The 22,834-nt window shown below is 43.0% G+C and overlaps 1 protein-coding gene across 1 annotated transcript in view; it reads left to right on the forward strand.

Moving 5' to 3' along the window:
* SAMD12 (sterile alpha motif domain containing 12) overlaps positions 1–15,837 on the forward strand; it is a 557,529-nt gene extending 541,692 nt beyond the window's left edge. The window contains exon 5 of the mRNA XM_066578520.1: positions 13,391–15,837. Coding sequence (XP_066434617.1) covers positions 13,391–13,413 — 23 coding nt within the window. The 3' untranslated portion in view covers positions 13,414–15,837. The remainder of the gene's footprint in view (positions 1–13,390) is intronic.
* The last annotated feature ends 6,997 nt before the right edge of the window (positions 15,838–22,834 follow it).

The raw sequence follows: 22,834 nt of genomic DNA on the forward strand, positions 1-22,834 counted from the left end.
CAACAAAACAGGGGGAAAAAACACTGCGGGGGTGAATACTTTCGCAAGGCACTGTATATGCCACGATGTAATGCTATTGCAGGGGAAATATGGAGTTTTTCATGCTCTCTACTGGCAATGGTGGAAATATAGAAATGAACTCCCTATGCACTGACTTATTTGTAGGCTTGTGCTTATATACAACTGAGAATCACAACTGTAGTATAAAGCATGGGGGAAGAACATACCAACCTGAGCCTCATATAAATGAGCAGCAGCAGCGACATCCATATGTGTGTGGTTATGCCTGGTACTACAGCCTCGTTAAGCCCTTATTGTTTTATATTCCACATGATTATGGGGATTTTCCAGCCTTTTCAACCAATGACCTATCCATATGATGGGCCATCAATTATCAGTACCCCCAGAAACATCAATGATTGGCATAATCCAGGAACAGCGACATCCATAAAGGTGAGGCTGTGCCTGGTTCTGCACCTTTGCCCCGCTGAGTATCATTGTCTTATGTTCCACTCGCAGAGCACAGCATTAACCTCTCGAGGACAAAACTATTTTTTATTCATTTTTGGTTTCTCTTCTCGACGTTCAAAACATCATAACTCTTATTTTCCCATCAATGCAGCTGTATGAGGGCTTGTCTTTTGCAGCATGAGTTGTATTTTCAATGGGACCATTTAATGTACCGAAAAACTTTTTAAAATCAGTGAAGTGGAAAAAAATGCAATTGCACCATCTGCCGGGGAATCTTTTTTTTAGGGCGTACACCCTGCAGCAAAAATGACATGATAAGTTACAATTCTGCATAGAACATATTTAGTACCTGAGAGATCGCACTACCTTTACCCATCTTTCTCCCCATTATGCTTGAGAAGGATGCCAAGAAATGGGTGATATGCTTCACATGCGGTGGACCTGTCTGGAGGTCGGAAGACTGTGGTCAAAGGTTCATAATTTGTTTAATTGCCTGTTTGTGGGGCCGGTTCCCAAATCCTCTTCAGTCTTCCTTCTAGGAGACCGTCCTCCATGATTCAAATATCAAGCCCATAGACTTATTTATTACGTATGTATGGCCACAAGAATTCATATCGCTTCCAAATGGAAATGATCTACTCCCTCCTTTCCTAAATGTTAATAGAATATCCACAAAATGCTATATGAAAGGATTCTTGCGATAAGAACTGACACTATGACTAATTTCCTAAATGTCTGGCAACCCTGGATGGAGGGGCCAGAACTATGCTACAATATACCCTCTACCTAATTATCACCCTGTTAATAGAGATGAGCAAGCACGCTCGTTTAAGGCTGCTACTCGATCGAGTAGCAGTCTTATTGAGTAACTGTTTACTCGCCCGCGGGGGGAGAGTGAGAGAGAGATCTCTCCCCCCCCCCCCCCCCGCACCCCCCCTCCCCGCATGCTGCTTGGGCGAGTACACAGTTACTTGATAAGACTGCTAATCGATCGAGTAGCAGCCTTAAACGAGCATGGTCGCTCATCTCTACCTATTAACCAAATCCACTTATGTTCCATCGATATTCCAGGAATTTGATATGAATTCTTGATGACCGTTTGTTCAAGTCCCTATGTTAACCCTTTCCCATATTCCTATATACTTGAGTATTCAGCTACTGTAGGCATGCAATAATTTTGTAAACCATAGTTGGCCCCCTGCGTGGAGACTTAAAGGGGTTGTCTCGCGAAAGCAAGTGGGGTTATACACTTCTGTATGGCCATATTAATGCACTTTGTAATGTACATCGTGCATTAATTATGAACCATACAGAAGTTATTCACTTACCTGCTCCGTTGCTAACGTCCCCGTCGCCATGGTGCCGTCTAATTTCGGTGTCTTTTTGCTTTTTTAGACGCGCTTGTGCAGATGGGGTTTCTCCCTTCGGCTCGGCAACAGCGGCGTTTTGGCTCCGCCCCTTGCACGCGTCATCACGTAGCTCCGCCCCCGTCACATGTGCCGATTCCAGCCAATCAGGGGGCTGGAATCGGCACATGTGACGGGGCGGAGCTACGCGATGACGCTTACAAGGGGCGGAGCCAAAACGCCGCTGCTGCCGAGCCGAAGGGTGAAGACCCATCTGCGCAAGCGCGTCTAAAAAAGCAAGAAGACACCGAAATTAGACGGAGCCATGGAGACGGGGACGCCAGCAACGGAGCAGGTAAGTGAATAACTTCTGTATGGCTCATAATTAATTGCACGATGTATATTACAAAGTGCATTAATATGGCCATACAGAAGTACTTAACCCCACTTGCTTTCGCGAGACAACCCCTTTAAGATTGTTATAAGCCAATCTCCTGTTGGCCTTTAACCCTTTCCAATCCAATTTGTATCCTGGTTTTCCTAGGGGGCTTACTCTTTTTCTGCTGTTATACAACAGCGCTATAGGCTGGCTAAAGCCAGTACTGCATGAGGTGGCACGTTGTATAGGCTCCGACAGCAGAGAGGCTGGCAATATACAGTAAGAGAACCCCGACGGACGTCTTCCAACATTGAAGCTGTACAGCCTTAAATCATAATGTCTTCAGAGGTCAGACAGTGGATTGGAAAGGGTTCAAACACAATAAGGATTGTTCAAAAGGTGAGTACGAGATTTATAGGATCCAGATCTACCTGAGGGAAAAAGTAGTTGGAATGCTGTAAGGCAGGCGATATCGAGCGAACGTTGGCGAGAAACATATTTCAAACTAATCCACAGGGCAATATATGGGTTTGACAAACCTCAGAACCCTAGTGGCCCAGCTAGATTACAAGCTTGCCCCAGATGCTCCCTACCGAACTCTGATTTTTTTTTTCATGGCATCTGGCAATGCCCAAAAATTAAAAAATCCTGGGAGGGGGCTCATAAACTGATTCAAGATACAAGGGCACAGATTTTGCAACTCCACAAATTTTCATACTCCACCAAATACCAGACAACACGAGAAAAGCCAAAATGATTCATAATATTCTACTAATTAGCAAGAGGTGTCTTTTAAACAGCTTATTGTTAGCCAAACCTCCGGGAGTAAAAGATATTAGCCAACAATGAAAACACTGGATGAAAATGGAGAGAGTGAAGATAGAGAGACGTGTGGAGACCCAAGCCCCAAAAGTCTTTAAAAAATAGAGTTTATAAAAAAATTCTTGACCCTAATGAGAGTAAGGAGTGTATGCACCAATTCACTAATACAACATGGTACTACGGACAAAATGATATGAACCAGCTGGGAATTCTAAAGATCACATGACAAATTAAGGAGGGGAGGTGATCACTGAAGGATCCATTGTGGGTTAGTAGAGATGAGTGAGCGTACTCGGAAAAGCACTACTCGCTCGAGTAATTGGCTTTATCCGAGCTGTGCTCGGGTCTGAAGATTCGGGTGCTGGCACGGAGCGGGGAGCTGCAGGGGAGAGCGGGGAGGAACGGAGGGGAGATCTTTCTCTCCCTCTCTCCCGCCCGCTCTCCCCTGCTCCCCGCTGCGACTCACCTGTCAGCCGCAGCGGCACCCGAATCTTCAGGGACGAGCACAGCGATACTCGGATAAAGCACATTACTCGAGCGAGTAGTGCTTTTCCGAGTACGCTCGCTCATCTCTATGGGTTAGTTTAGCAAATTACCAGTTATATGTTTCATTTCTGTTTTTATAATAAGGTATTGGGATTTTGGGAATTGAGGTGAGGGGGGGAGGGGAATAAATAAAGGAAAAAGGGTATATATATATATATATATGAGATTGATAACGTTTTGTATACAGAAACTGTCAAGATATGACCAAAATTTAACATAACAATTGCAATTTACTCATGTATGTTTTCCTTAAAATGGCAAGAAAAACAAAAGTTTAAAAAAAACACAATAAAATCCTCAGAAATTAAAAATGTTTAGAGATGAGCGAGCATACTTGCTAAGGCAAACTATTCGAGCGAGCAGTGCCTTATTCGAGTACCTGCCCGCTCGTCTCTAAAGATTCAGCTGCCCCTGGGGGGCGGGGAGCGGCGGGGGAGAGCGGGGAGGAACGGAGGGGGGATCTTTCACTCCCCCCCCCCCCGCTCCACCCCGCTCACTCCCGCAACTCACCGCTCACCCGCGTCGGCAGCCGAATCTTTAGAGACGAGCGGGCAGCTACTTGCATAAGGCACTACTCGCTCGAATAGTTTGCCTTAGCGAGTATGCTCGCTCATCTCTAAAAATGTCCTGATAACTTTATTCCGTGGGTCAGTGCGATTCCGGCGATACCTTTTATTTTTTTTTGCTGCACTACTTTTAAAACGTAAGATATCCTTTTAAAAAAATTCTGCCCCAATCTTCTGACCACCGTAGCTTTTTTATCTTTTCAATGGGGTTGTGTGAGCGCTTGTTTTTCGCAGGGCGACCTGCGGTTTCTATTGCCACCTTCTGAGGTATATACAACTTTTTGATCACTTTTCATTACATTTTTTTCCTTGGAAACTGGGTGACCAGAAAAACCGCATATCTGGCTTTGTGGGGGGGGGGGGGGGTTTATGATGATATTCACCGTGCGAGATGAATACTGTGTTATTTTAAACTTTTACAGACGCAGCGATAAATATATTTTTCAGCTTTTTATTGTAAATACAGGAAAGAGGGGGGGGGGTAAACTTTTAAAATTCATTATTTTTACAACAATATAAAATCTTTTTATTTACATGTTTTTGCCTTTTTTTAGTCCCTATGGGGAACTTGAACTTGGGATTGTTTGATCTTTTATACTATATACTGCAATACCCTATACATTTGTATTGGAATATATGGTATTTCTGCTGGCATTGTATTAAGACATGCTGCAAGCACATCTTAATAGGCAAAAATGCATGGCAGCTCTGAGGACCTTCAGAAGGCCCCCTGGGTACATCCAGCCGACACCTCAAATTCTCATAGTTTAGTACCTCTGATTGCCTTATAGGTCATTTAAATGCCACTGTCAGAATCGGAGTGAATGCTGATTGTAGCTGCTGCAGCAAGGTGTCGGCTATCAAAGACAGTTGATACCAGCCATATATGTAGCAGGCCCAGCTTCCAAGTCCACGCCATATTAACCCCACATACCCAGGACATACATATAATAATACATATACTATATTATACATATATAATACTATACTTATAATACGTATAATCCTGGAGCATGAAGGGATTATAGGGATTTTCCAGCCCTATCAATAGATGACTTATCCGCATGACAGCTCATCAATTTACAATTCTTATTAGCCTCAGAACCCTCAGTGATTAGCATAATCCAGGAACAGTGACATCCATACAATTGTGGTTGTGCTTGGTACTGCAGCTCCATCTCCGCAAGTGATTGATGGGGTGCCTGATCATACATCAATGAACTATGCTGAGAATTGAAATGCCCATATAATCCCTTTAAAGCCATTCATTCCTCCCCTCCTGATCGTGCATCTCGTTGTGGTGGAGCTTGTCGAGTTTTTGTCATTGTTGAACCGTGATTGAAGCGGTTGCCGTCATGAGGCGCGCCTCTACTAGACACCTCTCTTTGGGAAGAGGGTTACATCCTTAACATGTTTAGTACCTTGTTAATTGTTAGGCATTGTCAGATACGTTAGATCGCGGTGTCTTGATGTCTGCAGTGTAAAATTAATTAAAACGTGCAAAAATGCTTTGTCTTAATTGTCAGCTTTAATTTGATCTCCATCCTGCGCGCTGATTTTACTTATAATTACGTGGGTGTCAGGGAAAAGCTTGTCATTATGCGAGAGAGAGGAAAATCTGAAATATTCTATTTTTTTTCCCTCCTATGATTTATAGTCGCAGCATGAAAATCTTTCCTGCTCCTCTTAATATAATAATTTCTTCTTATGAGGCCAATGAGGCTATGATGGCATTTCTCCTAAGCCGTAATGATTGCGAGCCTGAACCATTTTTAGGTATTTAATGATAAGATAGAAAAGCTGAGAATAAGCCAGACTCTTCATATCCCAAATGAGCATTAAAAATGGAAAAACGACGCGTCTTGGTGAAACCGTTTTTTTAACCTTTTTGAGTTTTTCGCTGCCGAAAAACTTACCTGTTGCTATAGCGATTGCAACACTGATACAGATTTTATTACAACCCCAATTACAAAAACGTTGGGCGCTATGTAAATTGTATAGTGGATATAAAAAGTCTACACGCCCCTGTTAAAATGCCATGTTAAAAAATACGACCAAGATGAGTCGCTTTAGATTTATCTCCACTTTCAATGTGACCCGTTATCTGTACCATCCATGGGGGAACAAACTGAAATCATGTAGGGTGGAAAAGTAATAATAACACAACTAAAAGAATGTGTTTCCATAAGTGTAAACGCTCTCTTATATTTGGGGGTGTGGTTATGTTCAAAATCAGCCAATCACATTTAAACTCATGATGAATAGTAGTCAGCACTCCGCTGTCATTACTTACAGTGATTCTGACTGACCCCATATAAAGTTCAGCTCTTCTGGGAGGATTTCCTTAGATTTTCTTAGTTGCGTTTTTCAGCAAAAGCCGCGAAGAGCTTACAGCACATCAAAGGGATCTGATTGTTGGAAGGTATCAGTCAGGAGAAGGTACCCAAAACTTTCCAAGGCATTATATATACCATGGAACACCGTGAAGACGTAATCAAGAAGTGGATTACATTTGGCAAAACAGCAACATTAAAGGAGCTGCAGGAGTTTCTGCCAAGTACTGGTTGTGTAGTGCATGTGACAACCATCTCCCTTATTCTTCATATGTCTGGGCTGGGGGGTAGGAGGGCAAGATAGAAGCCTTTTCTAACAAAGAAAAACATTTAAGCTCTTCTGTTTTGCCAAAGCCTATTTTGCCAAAGGTATTTAACTACCTGCGGGTGTCCAATGCATCCCTATGGGGCGCGGATCCACGTGCGGATTTTAAGCCTGTGAACATGAGGGCTTAGGCCTCATGTCCATGGGGAAAATCAGGCCCGCTACGGATTCTCTCTCACCTCTCCGCACGCTCCGGATCTTCTCTTCTTCGCGGCTTCATCTTCTCTCCGTCGCAGCCGGATCTTCTTTCTTCGGCCCGGCGGATGTGCACGGCACGTCGGTTGCGTGCCGCGCACATGCGCCGGCCCGAAGAAAAAAGATCCGGCCGCGACGGAGAGAAGATGAAGCCGCGAAGAAGGGAAGATCCGGAGCAGGTGAGTATATTCTGATTTTAGGTCTCCTGTGGATCCAGACGGCTTCCATAGGCTTCAATAGAAGCACGAAAATGGAGCATGGTCCGGATTTTTTCATGCTCCATTTTTTAAAAAATCACTTTTATTGACCATCCGTGGGTATTTATCTACCCGCGGGTGGTCAATGCATCCCTATGGGATGCGGATCCACATGCGGGTGATCCGCTGCAGATTTAAAATCTTTTGCCCGTGGACATGAGGCCTTAGGGATGTTTGTCTGCTGCAGAAACTGGGGCTTTAGTCAAGGTGGAGGGAATTATAAACAACTCCAAATATCAGTCCATTTTGGCACAAAACCTTCAGGCCTCGGTTAAAAAGCTGAAAATGGAGAAGAATTTTACCTTTCAGCACGATGACGACCCAAAGCATACCTCTAAATCAACAGAAGAATGGCTCTGCCAGAAGAAGATCAAAGTTTTGGAATGGCCAGAGCCTAGATCTAAATCCCAATGAAATTCTGTGCATTGACCTGAAGAGGGCGGTATACGTGAGATGCCCTCGCAATCTCACAGATGTGGGGTGTTTTTGCCAGGAGGAGTGGGCAAAGACTGCCAAGTAAAGATGTGCCATGCTGATAGACACCTACCCAAAAAAACTGAAAGATGTCATAAAGTCAAAGGGTACATCAGTATTAGTTTTAGGGTGTGTATATTTATGCAAACACATTGTTATTTCTTCCACCCTAAGGGCTAATTCCCACAGACAGATTTCCGCTGAGTTTCACGCGGCGGAAATCTTCGGTGTTATCCCGCAGCTATTAAGTTCTTTTGAACCTAATAGCTTTCTGCCTTTCAATGTTAACGCTGCAGAATTCTACTGCGGAATTCCACAGTCTGAAAGAAATCACTGCATGTTCTAATTGACGCGGAAAAGCATGCGGCCGGCTTCCATTGTATTCAATGGAAGCTGTCCATCACGCAATACTTCCGCTGTGAGGACAGTGGAAATGTCACATGACTATGCGTCACTGCCAGTGCGTCATGCACTGCACTGGCCATGCACTGGACAGGACTCACGCGGCAGATCTGCAGAGGTGAGTATGGGGTCTTTGGAGGGCGCTGTGTCGGACTTCTTTGCAATATTCCGCTGGTGGAGTCCAACACGGCTGTGGGCAGGAGACGTAAAAGATTTCAATTTGCTTTTCAATTGAATTGTACAGATAACGGGTCAGACTGAAGGTGGAAATAAGTCTGAAATTATTCATTTTTGTCAGATTTTTTAACATGACAAATATGACATTTCAACAGAGGTATGTAGAGTTTTTATATCCACTTTAAGTAAATGTAAAGAAAATAAGAATGCAATGATTTGGAAATCTCATCTAACTGTATTTTATACCCAATAGAAAACATATCAGAAGGTGAGAGAGAGATTTTTCCATTTCATTTTTTTAAAATGAACCTATTTATAGATTGGTGGCAGCAACACATCTCACAATCGTTGGGACAGGAGTAACAACATTTTCTATTAAGTCACATGACTGCGTATAAAAAAGGACATGTTAGAGAGGCAGAGTCTCTCAGAAACTAAGATGGTCAGATGTTCACCAGTCTGTGAAAAACTACATCTAAAAACTGTGGAACAATTTAAGAAAAATGTTCCTCAATGTAAAATTGCAAAGACTTCGAATATCCCCCCATCTACAGTATATATTATCATCAAAAGATTCAGAGAATCCCAAGAGAAATTCATGTGCACAAGTGACAAGGCCAATATTGCATACTCAAGATATACGGGCCCTCAGGCAGCACTGCATTAAAAACAGGCATGATTCTGTAATGCAAATCCCTGCATGGCCTCAGGAATACTTCCAGAAATCACTGTTTGTGAAAACAGATCTCTGTGGAATCCACTTGTTATCATGCTGTATCATGCAAAGAAAAAGACATATATCAACACAATCCAAAAATGCCTACGTCTTCTCTGGGCCAAAGCTCATTTAAAATGGATTGAGGCAAAGTGGAAAAATGTTCTGTGGTTAGATGTATCAAAATTTGAAATTCCTTTTGGAAAGCGTGGACACCAGACTCGGGAGGAGAGAGACCATCCAGCTTGCTATCAGCGCATGGTTCAAAAGCCTGCACCTCGGATGGCATGGGGTTGCTCTAGTGCCTATGCCATGGGCAGCTTACACATCCTGAAAGACACTATCAATGCTGAGCAGTATATAGAGGTTTATAAGAACATATGCTCCATCCAGACAACGTCTATTTCAGGGAATTCCTTATATATTTCAGCAAGACAATGCTAAACCACATACTGCATCCATCACAACAGCAGGGCTTCACAGAAGAAGAGTCCGGGGTCTGAACCGGCCGTCTGCCATCCAGAGCTTTCACCAATAGGAAACATTTGGTGCATTATGAAACAAAAACTACAGCAGAGTCGACCCCTGACTGTAGAGCAGCTAGAATCACACATCAGGCCAGAATGGGCCAACATTCCTCTCCCAAAACTCCAGCAATTGGTCTCCTCACTTCTTAGACATTTAAAGACTGTTGTAAAAAGAAGAGCTGATGGTACACAATGGTAGACACGGCCCTGCCCAACGTCTGTGAGATGTGTTACTGCCAGTAATTTCTAAATGAGTTACATTTTTTTAAATTAAATTGAAAAATGTCTCCCTTTCCCCTTCTGATGTCTTCCATGTTCTACTGTGAATAAAATATGGCTAGATCAGATTTCCAAATCATTGCATTCTATTTTTCTTTAGATCTATTTACATTTTACACCGTGTCCAAACCTCTTTGGCATTGGTGCTGTAGATAGGTGTAATAATATGCATAAGCAGTAGTGGAACTTACCCTCATTTATCAAAACTGTCAATCAGTAAGACTCTCCCTATTACCCATAGCAGCAAATCAGAGCTCAGCTTTCATTTCTGAAACCTCTCTGGTATAATTAAAGCTGAGCCCTGATTGGTTGCTATAGGCAAGAAGGAAAATTATTGCTGTTAATTTTGATAAATGAGGCTTGGTGTGTCTGTGAAGAACTGTATTATGGGTAAGCTAGTAATTTAGTAGATGCCAAGATTATTACTACTACTTATAGAACTGGAAGTAATAGTCAGCAAATTGTTTAATGATTAGCAGTATATTTGTGATATATACAGTATGTTTCATGTTCACGGCATTAACTACATACTGTATAATGGCTGTTAAAGGCAGCGGCTTGGGCAAAAAGTAGACATCTTGTCAGATGTATAGTATACATGACACCGAGTCTCACAGTGCCATCAGTCACCTGCATCCCCACAACAACACTAGTCGGGCTCTCGCATTCTAGGGCTACTTTAGCTGTCCATCTGTTGCCTGTGCGGTGGAAGCAATCTGTGGTTTCCGTTAATGGCAGTTCATGATAATGTCGAAATAATGTAGCCATAGACCCAACGTTTGTGAATTAAGCATTACCCACAAGGGCACGTGATGGATATGGGGGGCTCTGTAACAGATTTTATTGACATTTAGACTTGTTAGACCTCATTCACATGGCTATTAGCCTAGGTTCCCATGAGATGTATTCTCGGTGGAAATCTCACATTTTTTCTGCAGCGAAAACCTAGCCACAGGTTTTGTAGCCGCTTGGCCATATGCTTTTCCGTTGCAAACGGTTCCTCCATAGAGAGGAGTGCCGCCACATTGGGAAAAAAAATATATACATGCTACACCTGGGGGAATCCGCTAATGCCGGCTTGCCAAGACAGATAGGCCGTCCCGTATGGACGAGATTTTTGACAAATCTCATCCTCATGGCTGGCTAATCCTGGGATTAGCGGCCACAGGAGGATTTGTCGGAGCGAAATTCCACATAGAATTTACACAGCAAATCTGCCCTGTGTGAACCCAGCCTTACAGCGGCAGATTTTTATGACGCAGTTCTACCACAATAATCTGCAGCAGAAATCCGAAGCTGAGCCTCAAAATTCTTCTCCCGATTTACATGCAGATCTACCAATGCATGTAAATTAGCACCATTCAATGGTGTAAATTCATGTGATGCCAATCTGGGTTGGATATTGCGGTTAACAACAGTAAAACCTCTATTATCAAGTTTTCAGCGGTGTTAAGAAAGGATTGTCCGGTTAGAAAGTCATATTTTAAAATTAGTGCCAAATGACTTAAAAAATAAAAAAATAGTACCTGTCCTCAGCCTCGGCAATCCAGATCTGCAGCCATGCGATTCATCCAGTCTTTGTTGACAGCAGAAGTCAGGTGATCACTGCCTGCCAATCAGAGACCGCAGTGTCACCGGCCATTCTCAACAGAGAACGGGAGAATCGCGGAACTGCGGACAGGTAAGTACCATTTTGTTTTATTTTTTTAAGTTTTTTGGCACTAATTTTAAAATATATGTTTGTAACCAGAGAGCCCGTTTAGGGTTTGTTCACACATTGTGGAAACGCAGCAGAACCTCAGATTAGGCCAGGTTCACACCAGCGAGTGTTTACAGTGTATTATGTGCATGGGTTTTGGGTGCATAATTTGCGGTACCAATGTGCCATGGGCTCCCATTACACCAAATGTGTGCGCTAGAAAAATTGCACCACTTGCTATGTTGGCATTTATTATGTGCTTATTCCTGCCAAGATAGTGCAAAGCGACTGGCTGCCACCTCGTATATAACACGCAGTGAATTACGGCACAGCCTTAGGCCTCATGTCCACGGGGAAATTCGGGCTTCCATGGATTCCCCTGCAGAATCCTGCAGCAGGTCCCTCCTGACCCGCAGATAAGAGACCAAGAAAATGATTATAACTTACCTATCCAGATGCTGCTGGTCTCCCCTCCGTCGCAGCCGGATCTTTTTTTTTCTGTTCGGCGTATGTGCTCAGCACGCTGGCAGTATGCTGCGTGCATGCGCCCTGCATACTTTTTTTTTTAACTCCTGCTTTCCCGCGGCACGGACGTAGTGTCTGTACTGCTGATCGAGCCGCCCATGTGGGAAAACCGCACAAAAATGGAGCATGCTGCGTTTTTTTTCCCCGCATGTGCGGTCTGCACACCGGGGCAAAATGACATCCGAAGGTCTTTAATTACTTGCGGGTGCCCAATGATTTCCCAAGGGCGTGGATTGCACACGCAGGAGACCCACATGTCTTTTTTAATTCTATTTATGCCATGGACATGAGGCCTTAGAGTTACAGTACAGTAACAGCAGAAGATCCATAGTGTTTCGGCAATGTGTGAACGCACCCTTTAGGGGGTTGTACCAAGAACACAACTCCTGTTCATATACCATATTGGGGCATATTACCATCATAGAATACGGTTACCCAATTCTGGACCCCCTCTGTAAGAGCCATTGCTGGGGAAATGCCTAACTGGCCATGATGTACCCTGGGTAAATCAACAGTTTTCCGGGAGCAGGACCTGGGTGCCACTTCTCCCTGGGTGCCACATACGGAAAGGACAATCCCCAGTTTAAATAAGGATCTGCTGGTGATTGGGTGTTATCTCTGATAAAATACTCATTTCTTCTTCTGCAGCCCCTACTGGTGAAATTTGGCATCACATGGCGCCTAATCTATTAACGTGAACCTCAAGTCCTGGATAAACAAAGATGGACCCACTGCTTCTCTGACTACGTAATGTCCACTATTAGTAGAATGATTATTCTAAGACACTATACACTGCATTGATTATCCACTGCTGTCCACATGATGACCAGTCAAAGAAGCATGTAGTATGTTAGACTAATGATGCTACTAAATCACAGTGTGCATCAGTGGTGTGGCCATCTTTGTTTGTCTAGGAACAGAGGGTCGCTTTAAATTAAAGACCTTGTAATTGATGGTCTTGCCGAGTAGACAAGGGGGAGCAGCCCTCTGAGGTAGCTCTCTACTCTGGCTCTTGGATGGAAGTTCTTGAGTTGGGAAACTCGGTCTATAACATCCATGTTCTCTATTGTTTACGCAACAATCATTTACTTGGCAAGAGTCTCATAATCCGCTCTCCTTCAGACAAAGTAGGGCAGATATTTTAAAGTATCAAGAATCCTAAAATATTATTTTTTCTTGGAACCATCATTGGGCACCTGACAAGTCCCATCCATCCTTTTCCTATTGACTTTCTTGTTAGGGTCCACCTGGATTTCGGGAATATCTATTGCTGGGCCATTGAACTGTTACTCTACATTTGCCTCAACTTTCCAGAAGAACAAGCCTAACACATTTTTTTTGCTTTCTTACAGCCTCGACTGAAAGTTCTCCGTAACATAATAGTGGCAGACTTCTGGTTGAATCCATCCTCTGGAAAAAAAAAAAAGAATCGCAAGCTTCCAAGACTGTAGAAGAATGTATCTAAAAGACGTCATCCAGCCAACGAGAGGGAAACTGCAGTGTGTCATTAAGTCTGTGATTTATGGCTGCTTGTAAGAGTGTGGCTCAGTGCTCTCTGCCTCTTATTATGTTCTCCTGCCATGTGTTTCAGCCGCACATACGGGATCATTTGCTGGGACTTCACTGTGCGTAACTACCATGGCTCAACAAAAGCCCAGCCATCACAATAGCAGCCACTTTTTCACACGGCACCTATCAAATTCCTTCCCTATTAAATACATCAAGTTTCCTTTTCTTCTTCAATGCCCTATTCACATCTGTAAGACATTATCACAGAGTTCTACCACTGATCAGAATGTAAATGTTTCACCGAGCTCTTTAGAACGGGGCACAAAAGCGAAGGAAACAATGTATCGCTGTGCGCCTGTATAGGGTAATCGCATTGCATTATTGAATTATCAGGGTATTTTAAATGAGCACCTACTGAATCTAATCTTTATACAATCGTTCTGCCTATGTTTAATGCATGTCACTCGTACCGTTCCATAGCTTAAAGGGTTCAGTTTGTTCTCTTTGGAAAGAGAGATGTATATAGATATCAAGTCGCTCCATTATGGGTTAGGGATGCGGAGGTTGAAGTAAACCCTATTTGGCTCTGGAGCACAGTTGGTATCCATGCATTGCACTGATGCCATTTGATAGCAGTGGGCACCATGTAGAATTCACTTCAGGAATTTTCCTAACATTCGCCTAAGTAACTAAATCTGTTTTTTATCATTTTTAGTAGTCCGACCAGATAGTGGTGGTCAGTGGAGGTCTTGTCCGCTGGAAGGAGTGTATCCAAATTCTTGCTGAGTAACTTTGCCAATAGTTTTCTTTAGGGTACATTTACACAGGACAACTGTCAGGTGCTTGAGTGTCCGACAACCATCCCGACAATTATCAGTCCTCTGCTTTCACACAGCAGCAATAATCGCTTACTGAATGAAAACAGAGCATGCTGAAGATCTCTTCCGGGGACCCACCTCCATTCAGAATAACAGGCAGTAATTCATAGATGAATGACTGCCTATTTACACGGACTGACAGGCGCTTGGTTTTTGGGTGAGCTAAAAATGAAGGGACTCTAAAAAGTGAATGACTCTCACTCACTTGCCCTGTCGGGTCCTGTGTTTTTCGGGAGGCAACAATCACCTGTAATTGCTCTTTTGAGCAATTACTTGGACAACTATCAGCCCGTGTAAAAGTACCCTTACTTATCTAGCAATCGCCTCGTGTTGCATTGTAGATACTAGTTCCCTCCACACCTGCATTCTCCTGGAGGCCACTTGGATATACCACAGCAGAGCATGACATGGACAATATCACAAAGCAGGGGCGGCAGGGAATTGCTAGGGTCTACAACCTAAAAGGTTGCCGGAATCAAGGAGATTACTGAATACAGCTGTGGATGTGGCAGAAGTACTATATAACATCACTTAATATTATACACTGAAGAGCCACTTCATTAGAAACCCCCATCTGGTAGTGCGTTCAATCTCCTTTGGCCTTCAGAGCCTTAGCAGTTCATCACGGCATCCATTTACAGGCATCAGAGTACCCAGGGTGGGCCAAAAAGACATTCCTCACTAATTACTCCACCTACCTCTGAACTAGTAAGACTTAACAGGAAGGGTTCATCGATTCATGCTGCTTGGGCAAAGTTTGACCCTCCCATCAGCAGGGTGCAACAGATATCTGGATACATATAAGCAGTCAATATTTTTCCATTGCTCAGTGATCCAAGTTTTGCGTTCTACTGCCCACCAAAATATCTTCCTTTTGTATATTTTAGCAATAGCACTAGGATTGTTCATCTGCTGTTATAGCCCATCTAAGGAACGATAATATGGGTTCGGACACAGTTTGACCACCAGTGTTCCATTCTGCTGCAATTTGATAGACTGTTAAAACAATTCCTGACATCCTCCTCTGACCCCTTTTGGTAACGAGTTGTTTCCGTCCATATGATCCCCCTTTCACTGGATGCTTTCCTTGATCACACCATTCTTGGCATACTCTTCACACTGTTACATAAATGAACAGGTGTCTCTATTAAGTGGCCGTTCAGTGTATGTAGATTTATCATTACATTAATACCCCAGTGTCAATGACCTTGTCCTGCACCTACAGGTTAGTTTTATTTTAGACATTTACTCATCACTGACTATACACTGTTTTGCTTGCGAGCCTGACCCATTTTAATCAATGGCACTGCAGGGTTTCTCTCGAGAACATATGGCCACTATTTGTTATGCTTCTTATATTCTTTTTGATCTCTCACGTCTTGATTTTCACAGTAAAGGAATGTAATGCTTGATATATTTTGGCACACTGTGAATGGTTTTTTTTAAATATATGGTCTGGCACTGATAATGCTGAATGTGTATTATATCTCTGGTACTTACTGGTCCAAACAAAGTTTTCACTAATTTACCTTTGAGTTTTTTAGATGGGAGTTACATCTGTGACTATACGTCTTTGGTTTCTAGTTGCATGCTTGTTTTGCAGGTTCAACGTATGAATGTTTTTTATATATTTTATACCGAATAGCAAATCACTATAGTAGAATATCACTACCGTCTGCTGGGAAAAATCAGACACCTCTTACCATAAACGTTAAATGACTTCCACTTCCCTTCATTATCTTCCTCGTGCCATGTACAGTATTTGCCCTTGTCACATGTACTGCGATATACCTTATTGTCATGAAAGATTACTTTCCCCTGCAAGATCAGCACACTCCTCTCTTGTTGCTGTCTTTGCTCGTATGATCTTATTAACTACAAGTCGCACTTAGGTAACCCACACACATTAGATTGCTGTGAGAAGAACTTTTGTTGGCCAACAGATATCTCGCCCATACTTCGAGAACACATGCAGACACAACTCAGCTATAGTAAGTGTGCACGCCTTTTGTATGTGGGGAGGTGAGAAAGCCACTGCCAAACACTTCTGGCAGCGGCTTATCTCCCAAAAACTAAAAGATCAGGCACTTGCAATCCAACTGCCTGATCTATATTTCCCAGGAAATATGCCATCTAGGGAGAGTAGTGAGGACATCCATACACATTAGATGGTCACCCGGTCCTGTTGAAATCAGCTCGTTTGGCTGATCGATATCTAATGTGTATGGTCGTCCTAACTCTGTCTATTAATGACACTTTACCTCTCTTATATCATCACATGAGTAAATAGGTCACTTTCTCTCACAAGATCAACACACTCCTCTGCTGCTGCTATCATTACCATTATCTGATTGACAGCAGGGTGTTCTGTCATCGCCTTCTCATCACTGTTCTGTTACAGGCAGCGCTGTACTCACAAACCTAATCATGTGCATTGGAGAGGTTACTACCTTCCCCAAAATCAACAATTGCTCCCCTGTGATGTCCCATAAACCAAGTGGGACTGCAGCTGTAAACAGAGACCGGGGCAGAGGACCCCGCACTGGTGTTGGGGAGAGGTGAGTATATCACCATTTATTGTTTTGCTGCATGGGGAAGAGGTTGTCCCAAGGGCTTAAAACTCAGGCAACCCTTTAATTATAAGGTGTTTTATCCCACCTGTGTCATATCTCAATCCCTCAACCATCCATGATCAAGTGTAGACAGGTCACTGGCTTGCACAAAATCAAGAAGATCAACGTACTCCTCTCCCGCTGCTGTCGTCATCATTCCTCAGATCTGCAGACTGTTCCATATAGCAAATGTGTTTTTACATGAGCCTCTCACCCACGTTTGTAACCCAACGTCAATACTATCTCTTGGCTTCTGAGTACTTAGAACAAATCGATGCTCTGCAGGTCTTTGAAGTGGTTTCAGATTTATTAATTTGCAAATAATTAGTGTAATAAAGCAGGTGATGGTAGATGCGGATCCTTGTATCGTGCATGTTGACATGGTGAATTATTCAGATCATATTAGCGAGGAAGATTGGGTACGTGGCATACAAAACAATGCAGATGCTGGCAGACCAGGAATAACGGCGATGTATTATGGCGAGCTGCGATGTTATAGCTTTAGAACTTTTATTGAGCACATGTGTGACCCACAGGTATGTCATTCATATATATCATACATATGACTTTTATTGACTGCATGCACAGTATAACCCACAGTGTAAGATCATGTGTCACACATATAATGTATAGGGCCTCCACCCAACATATCCCTCTATAAGACATATGACAATTGACGTGTTTTTCCAAAGACTGGAGAATTGGCTCATCATGCTACATTGAGGAAGTTTTCTGAATTCTTTTACACAGGATGACCGCTGGCACCTCAGCGCTGGATAGCCATCCCAGCGATAATCGCTCCTGTGCTTTCAAACACAAGCGGGGGTCACTCAGTGAATGGAAGTGGAGCACGCCGGAAATTGTTCCAGCCACCCGCCTCCATGCACAGTAAACGAGCCAACATTCATTAATGCCAGGCCGCTCATCGCTTGATTTTTAGGAATTATCGCCGCTGGCATTTACACCGAATGATTGTCATTTAGATCTCTGCGTTCGAGTGAGACTATGAACAATTATCGCACAGTGTAAAAGGGCTCTTAGAAAAAGGGTCTGTTTTTTTCCCCAAGAAAGCTTGGAATGGGGAGTGGGCAAAACTGACAGGTCACAGCGGGTAGGGACCAAAACTGGGGCGGGGTCGAACACGAGGTGATGCTTGCTCGAGTAGTGAGCACAATCAAGTATGCTAATACTCGAACGAGCATCAAGCTTGGCAGAGTACATTCGCTCAACTCTATTTCTCATCCATGAGACAGAGAGGAATACGTCATGCCATAGTCCACGTGAAAAAAAAAAACATGTCCTCATAGCGTATAATGGGGCCATGTGCTGTCTGAGGGTTAACATGTATAGCCCAAAATATGCAGGGTCTCCGAAAGTAAAAAAAAAAGCTAATCAGGTTCACCCAGTAACATATGCAATTTTAATATAACCCTAAGGGGTGAATATTCAGTCCAGTAAAATAAACACCATTTTTACCGATATTGAAAATGGCGCCAGAACACGTTTTTAATACATGTGCTTCAAAGTGAAATCTTTGACCTGATTCTAAAAAGTATTTGATTGTTTATTCTTTGCGGTGCTACAATTGGAACCCATAGAGACGGGGGTGGCGACCATCACGCTGATTTCACATTCATTCCAAGTCTATTTACATTCCAGAAGAAATCGATAATGCTTCTAAACAGATTATATTCGGGCAGGATAAAGTACTGGCGTAGAAACCAATTTCCTTCATCAAAGGCAATAGGAGAAAGCGTTCTGTAGTCTGCTGGATGCTCCAGTAGCTGCTATTAGTGAAATCATATATCACAACAGTTTTATTAATGCCTTTTCATTAAAGCTTCCCAGATGACGCGCCACATTCATTACATTGTGCAGGGCTTATTATGAACTCTTACAGACTGGTGCCAAATGCAGGGGGGTGCGCCATCTAGGAGTTCAGCTCTTTGCTAGAGCGAGCGACCTTCCCTGACTGCAAGGGGGTGGAATTCCTCCAGATACTTCTCTGGATAGCATCCCCGTAATACCGCACTCCCATCATGTAACACATCCCATGAACAGCAATTTTTCATTTGCGAGTTCCATCCAGTTGCGATATGGATGGAACTTGCATGAAAAAAAGAACCCATTCATTTATAACTGTTTATTCACACTAGCAATTTTTCTCTCAGACTGATAGTCTGAGATAGCAAAATCGCAGCATGCACTATTTTTGGGTGATTTTTGCTTAAGAATCACCCATTATTTCCTATGGGGACCTGAAAAAAAAAACACATCCGATTTTTCTATTTTTTCTATTGAAATAACGCAATTTTCATAAAACTGCATTTTATGAGAAAAAAAGATAAATTCCTGCTTCACAAGTGCAATATCTATGCAAGTGTCTTGCACATGTCTGCGTGATTACACCCTAAAGAGGATCTGTCATGCTGTAAAGTCCGCAGGGCTGGCTCTATCACTGTACAGCCATGGCCTAGTCGACTCTTTTGCTGCTTTTTTTATACTCTCATCTGTTTACTTGTATGGTCTCTTCTTAGATACGGCTCCTGATGCTGGGAATCTGGCGGTCCCCACCTCTTTCTGTCAATGAGTGACATCTACATGTCAATTATGTCCGACATCACCAATTGACCATTGACCATCGGTGGTGGGGATGGCACTAGTCAGACATAAGAGCCCATGCAGATGAACAGATGTGAACATGAAGAAAATAAAAGCGTTGACAGCGCTTTGCACCCAGCCCGCTGCCTTTACAACATGATGGTACCCCATGAATGACAGAGAACCAGAAAGGAAGAGCAAGTTAAACTCCTGTTGATTAGCCTCTCACATGTAGCTTCCTTGCTGCCGACTGTGGATGGAAGGAACCAGGTGTAACAAACTATAAGCAACCTCTCTCCCTTTATAGGAAAACTAAACCTAGAAATGAATGATAAAAATAATGAAGAAATATAGATGCCCTCACTACCTGCCAGTCTACAACCTTTTCTGCATGATTATGGTGCAAGCGGACAGACTTACCTAATTGAATTTTTCAACCAATCCACCACTGTATCCATTTGAAAGCACATTGCGTCCTCTCTTGTGTTAATTACTTTACATAGTTTTATATTATCTGCAAATATTGCTATTTTACTGTATAATCCTTCTACCAGGTCATTAATAATTATATTAAAAAGAATAGAGCTCAGTACTGCCCCCTGTAGTACCTCACTAGTAACTATGAAACAATCAGAGTATGCACCACTCTCTTCTTGCTACTCTCATTGCATTCATCCAAACCTCTTTTTCCTCTCCACTTTGGAGAAAGATGCTATTTCGCTCTTAAATTTCTAACTTTCTGGGACCAAACCCAAAAATTGCAAACATTTTTCATTAGTAACACCTCAAATCTTGATGCAAAACCTTTACCAACCTTCCCCCAACTATCATGCATCATTTATAGTATGGTTCCCTCATACGGGACACACACAGTTTTTGGAATCCGTAAAGCTCCAAGACCAGGTGCAGCTGCACCCTCTGCATCTCTTATGGTTGGGTACAGCAGTGGTGTCTATACTGTGTGCTATCTTTCCTAGAAATAGACACCGCTACTAAAACGTATGTATAGATTTTTCCGAGATGACTTACAGATGATTTTGTTTTTATTTGAGGGGGAGATACTCTTTAATCATCCAGCCACTAAAACCCTGCTGAGCGAAGAAAAATGAAATTCCAGGTTCTTTATGAGTACTCGCTTCTTTTTACAACCCATTTTGCACAATATGGAGGTGTTAATATTTAGTGTCTGCAGTCCCTGCTGTTTACCGGTAATTATGACAGGTTCTTCATTGGAAGGTTGTTAATTTACTAGGAACGCACACAAACAATGTCCATGAAAATGTGTCAACATCTACTAGAGGCAATAACAGTGTGAAATCCTGCCTTATCCGCAAGTGTTCTCACTCGCTATGAAAAAAAGATGAAATCAGGGAATCTTAAAAATAACCGTCTACCAATGTGTTAAGGTCAAACCCCATAACAAGAGTCTGTTCCATTAAGTTTCTTTAATTTGCTGGAAGTTCACAGGTAGCAGATAGAGCGTATGGTAATGGCTGGTCTCTGGCCAGGGGACTCTAATGTCTGCAGCAACCTGCAGTACTTAGTCTTTGCAAGGTGCTGAAGTAATGAGTGGGAGAAATCACTGCAGATGTCGCGGACATCGGGTGGATCTGAACTGCTAGTCATATACCTATGAGCAGCTGTCTAAAGCCCTTTTTTCCTCTATTCATACTTAGAAAGAAGCAAAGTAGCAAATACAATGTATAAAATATTAGGAGTCGGTCATATTTACAGTTCATGCTGAGAACAGATTCACTCACTAATTATAGGAATGCACTGTAGCGCAATGCAGCAAGGCACCCAACAATGTTTGAAACGATGCCAAGTAAGGAGATGTGTTTACAAAAATATACCTTTATTTCTTTCCAGGTTTGGGGCTAACTGTAAGAAAAAAAATACCATGAAGAAAAGAATATTATTATTAATAATCAGCTACTTGCTACAACCTGTTGAAACTATATACTAGTTGTGAGACTCTTCACAGTCTATGCTAATAGACTGAAAAGGGGTTGTCCCGCGAAACAAAGTTGGGGTATACACTTCTGTATGGCCATATTAATGCACTTTGTAATGTACATTGTGCATTAATTATGAGCCATACAGAAGTTATTCACTTACCTGTTCCGTTGCTAGCGTCCCCGTCGCCATGGATCCGTCTAATTTTCAGCGTCTAATCGCCCGATTAGACGCGCTTGCGCAGTCCGGTCTTCTCCCTTCTGAATGGGGCCGCTCGTGCCAGAGAGCTGCTCCTCGTAGCTCCGCCCCGTCACGTGTGCCGATTCCAGCCAATCAGGAGGCTGGAATCGGCAATGGACCGCACAGAAGACCTGCGGTCCACCGAGGGTGAAGATCCCGGCGGCCATCTTCGCAAGGTAAGTAAGAAGTCACCGGAGCGCGGGGATTCGGGTAAGTACTATCCGTTTTGTTTTTTTTTTAAAACCCTGCATCGGGTTTGTCTCGCGCCGAACGGGGGGGGCTATTGAAAAAAAAAAAAAACGTTTCGGCGCGGGACAACCCCTTTAATGGCTATTTCTAAAATGCACTCTTCTTTAACAATGAATATCAGGGTTTCAGTATTTTATGTTACATTGTAAATGTAAAGTCACACAAGTTTTCCAAAAGTGACTCTTCTGACATTTTTTGAATAGTCCCCACATGGCTAGATCAAAGCTGATGTCCTTGCACAGGCCACAATTCTGCCGCTCCTCTTGTATTATGTGTGCACACAATTGCTGGAGACCGGTCTCTCTTGACTCCAAAAGCTGGCACTATTGGCAGAAAGAGATTTCCCCTTTGTGAGTTACATTTGGTTGGGGAGCTCAACCTGTTCCCTATCCTCTGGAGTGGTCACTGGGAGCTTCCAGATACAAAGCAAATGCCCCCTCTATGTAGCAGCAACAAAGTTACAGTGCCAACAGTTTTTATCTGTGGTCCTTGAGTAGGTAGTATTTTACAGCAGCACCCAGAAGTTCCAGAACAGCAGCAGCTCAGATTGTACAGCAACACAGCCGAGGTATCCCACAAGTCAGCAGCAGACTGAAAGAACCATGACCAGCCACCCTTATAGCCTTACAGACAGTCTACCAGAACCTTCCAGCGGGTTCCTTAGATTAATATTGCTCATTCACTTCTAGCGAAGAAAGTCTCTTTCTTTGTGTTGCGGCACCCTCTTGTGTTCATACCTGGTACTGCAATA

This window comes from Eleutherodactylus coqui, chromosome 9 (assembly GCF_035609145.1).
Source record: "Eleutherodactylus coqui strain aEleCoq1 chromosome 9, aEleCoq1.hap1, whole genome shotgun sequence".
Lineage (NCBI taxonomy): Eukaryota > Metazoa > Chordata > Amphibia > Anura > Eleutherodactylidae > Eleutherodactylus > Eleutherodactylus coqui.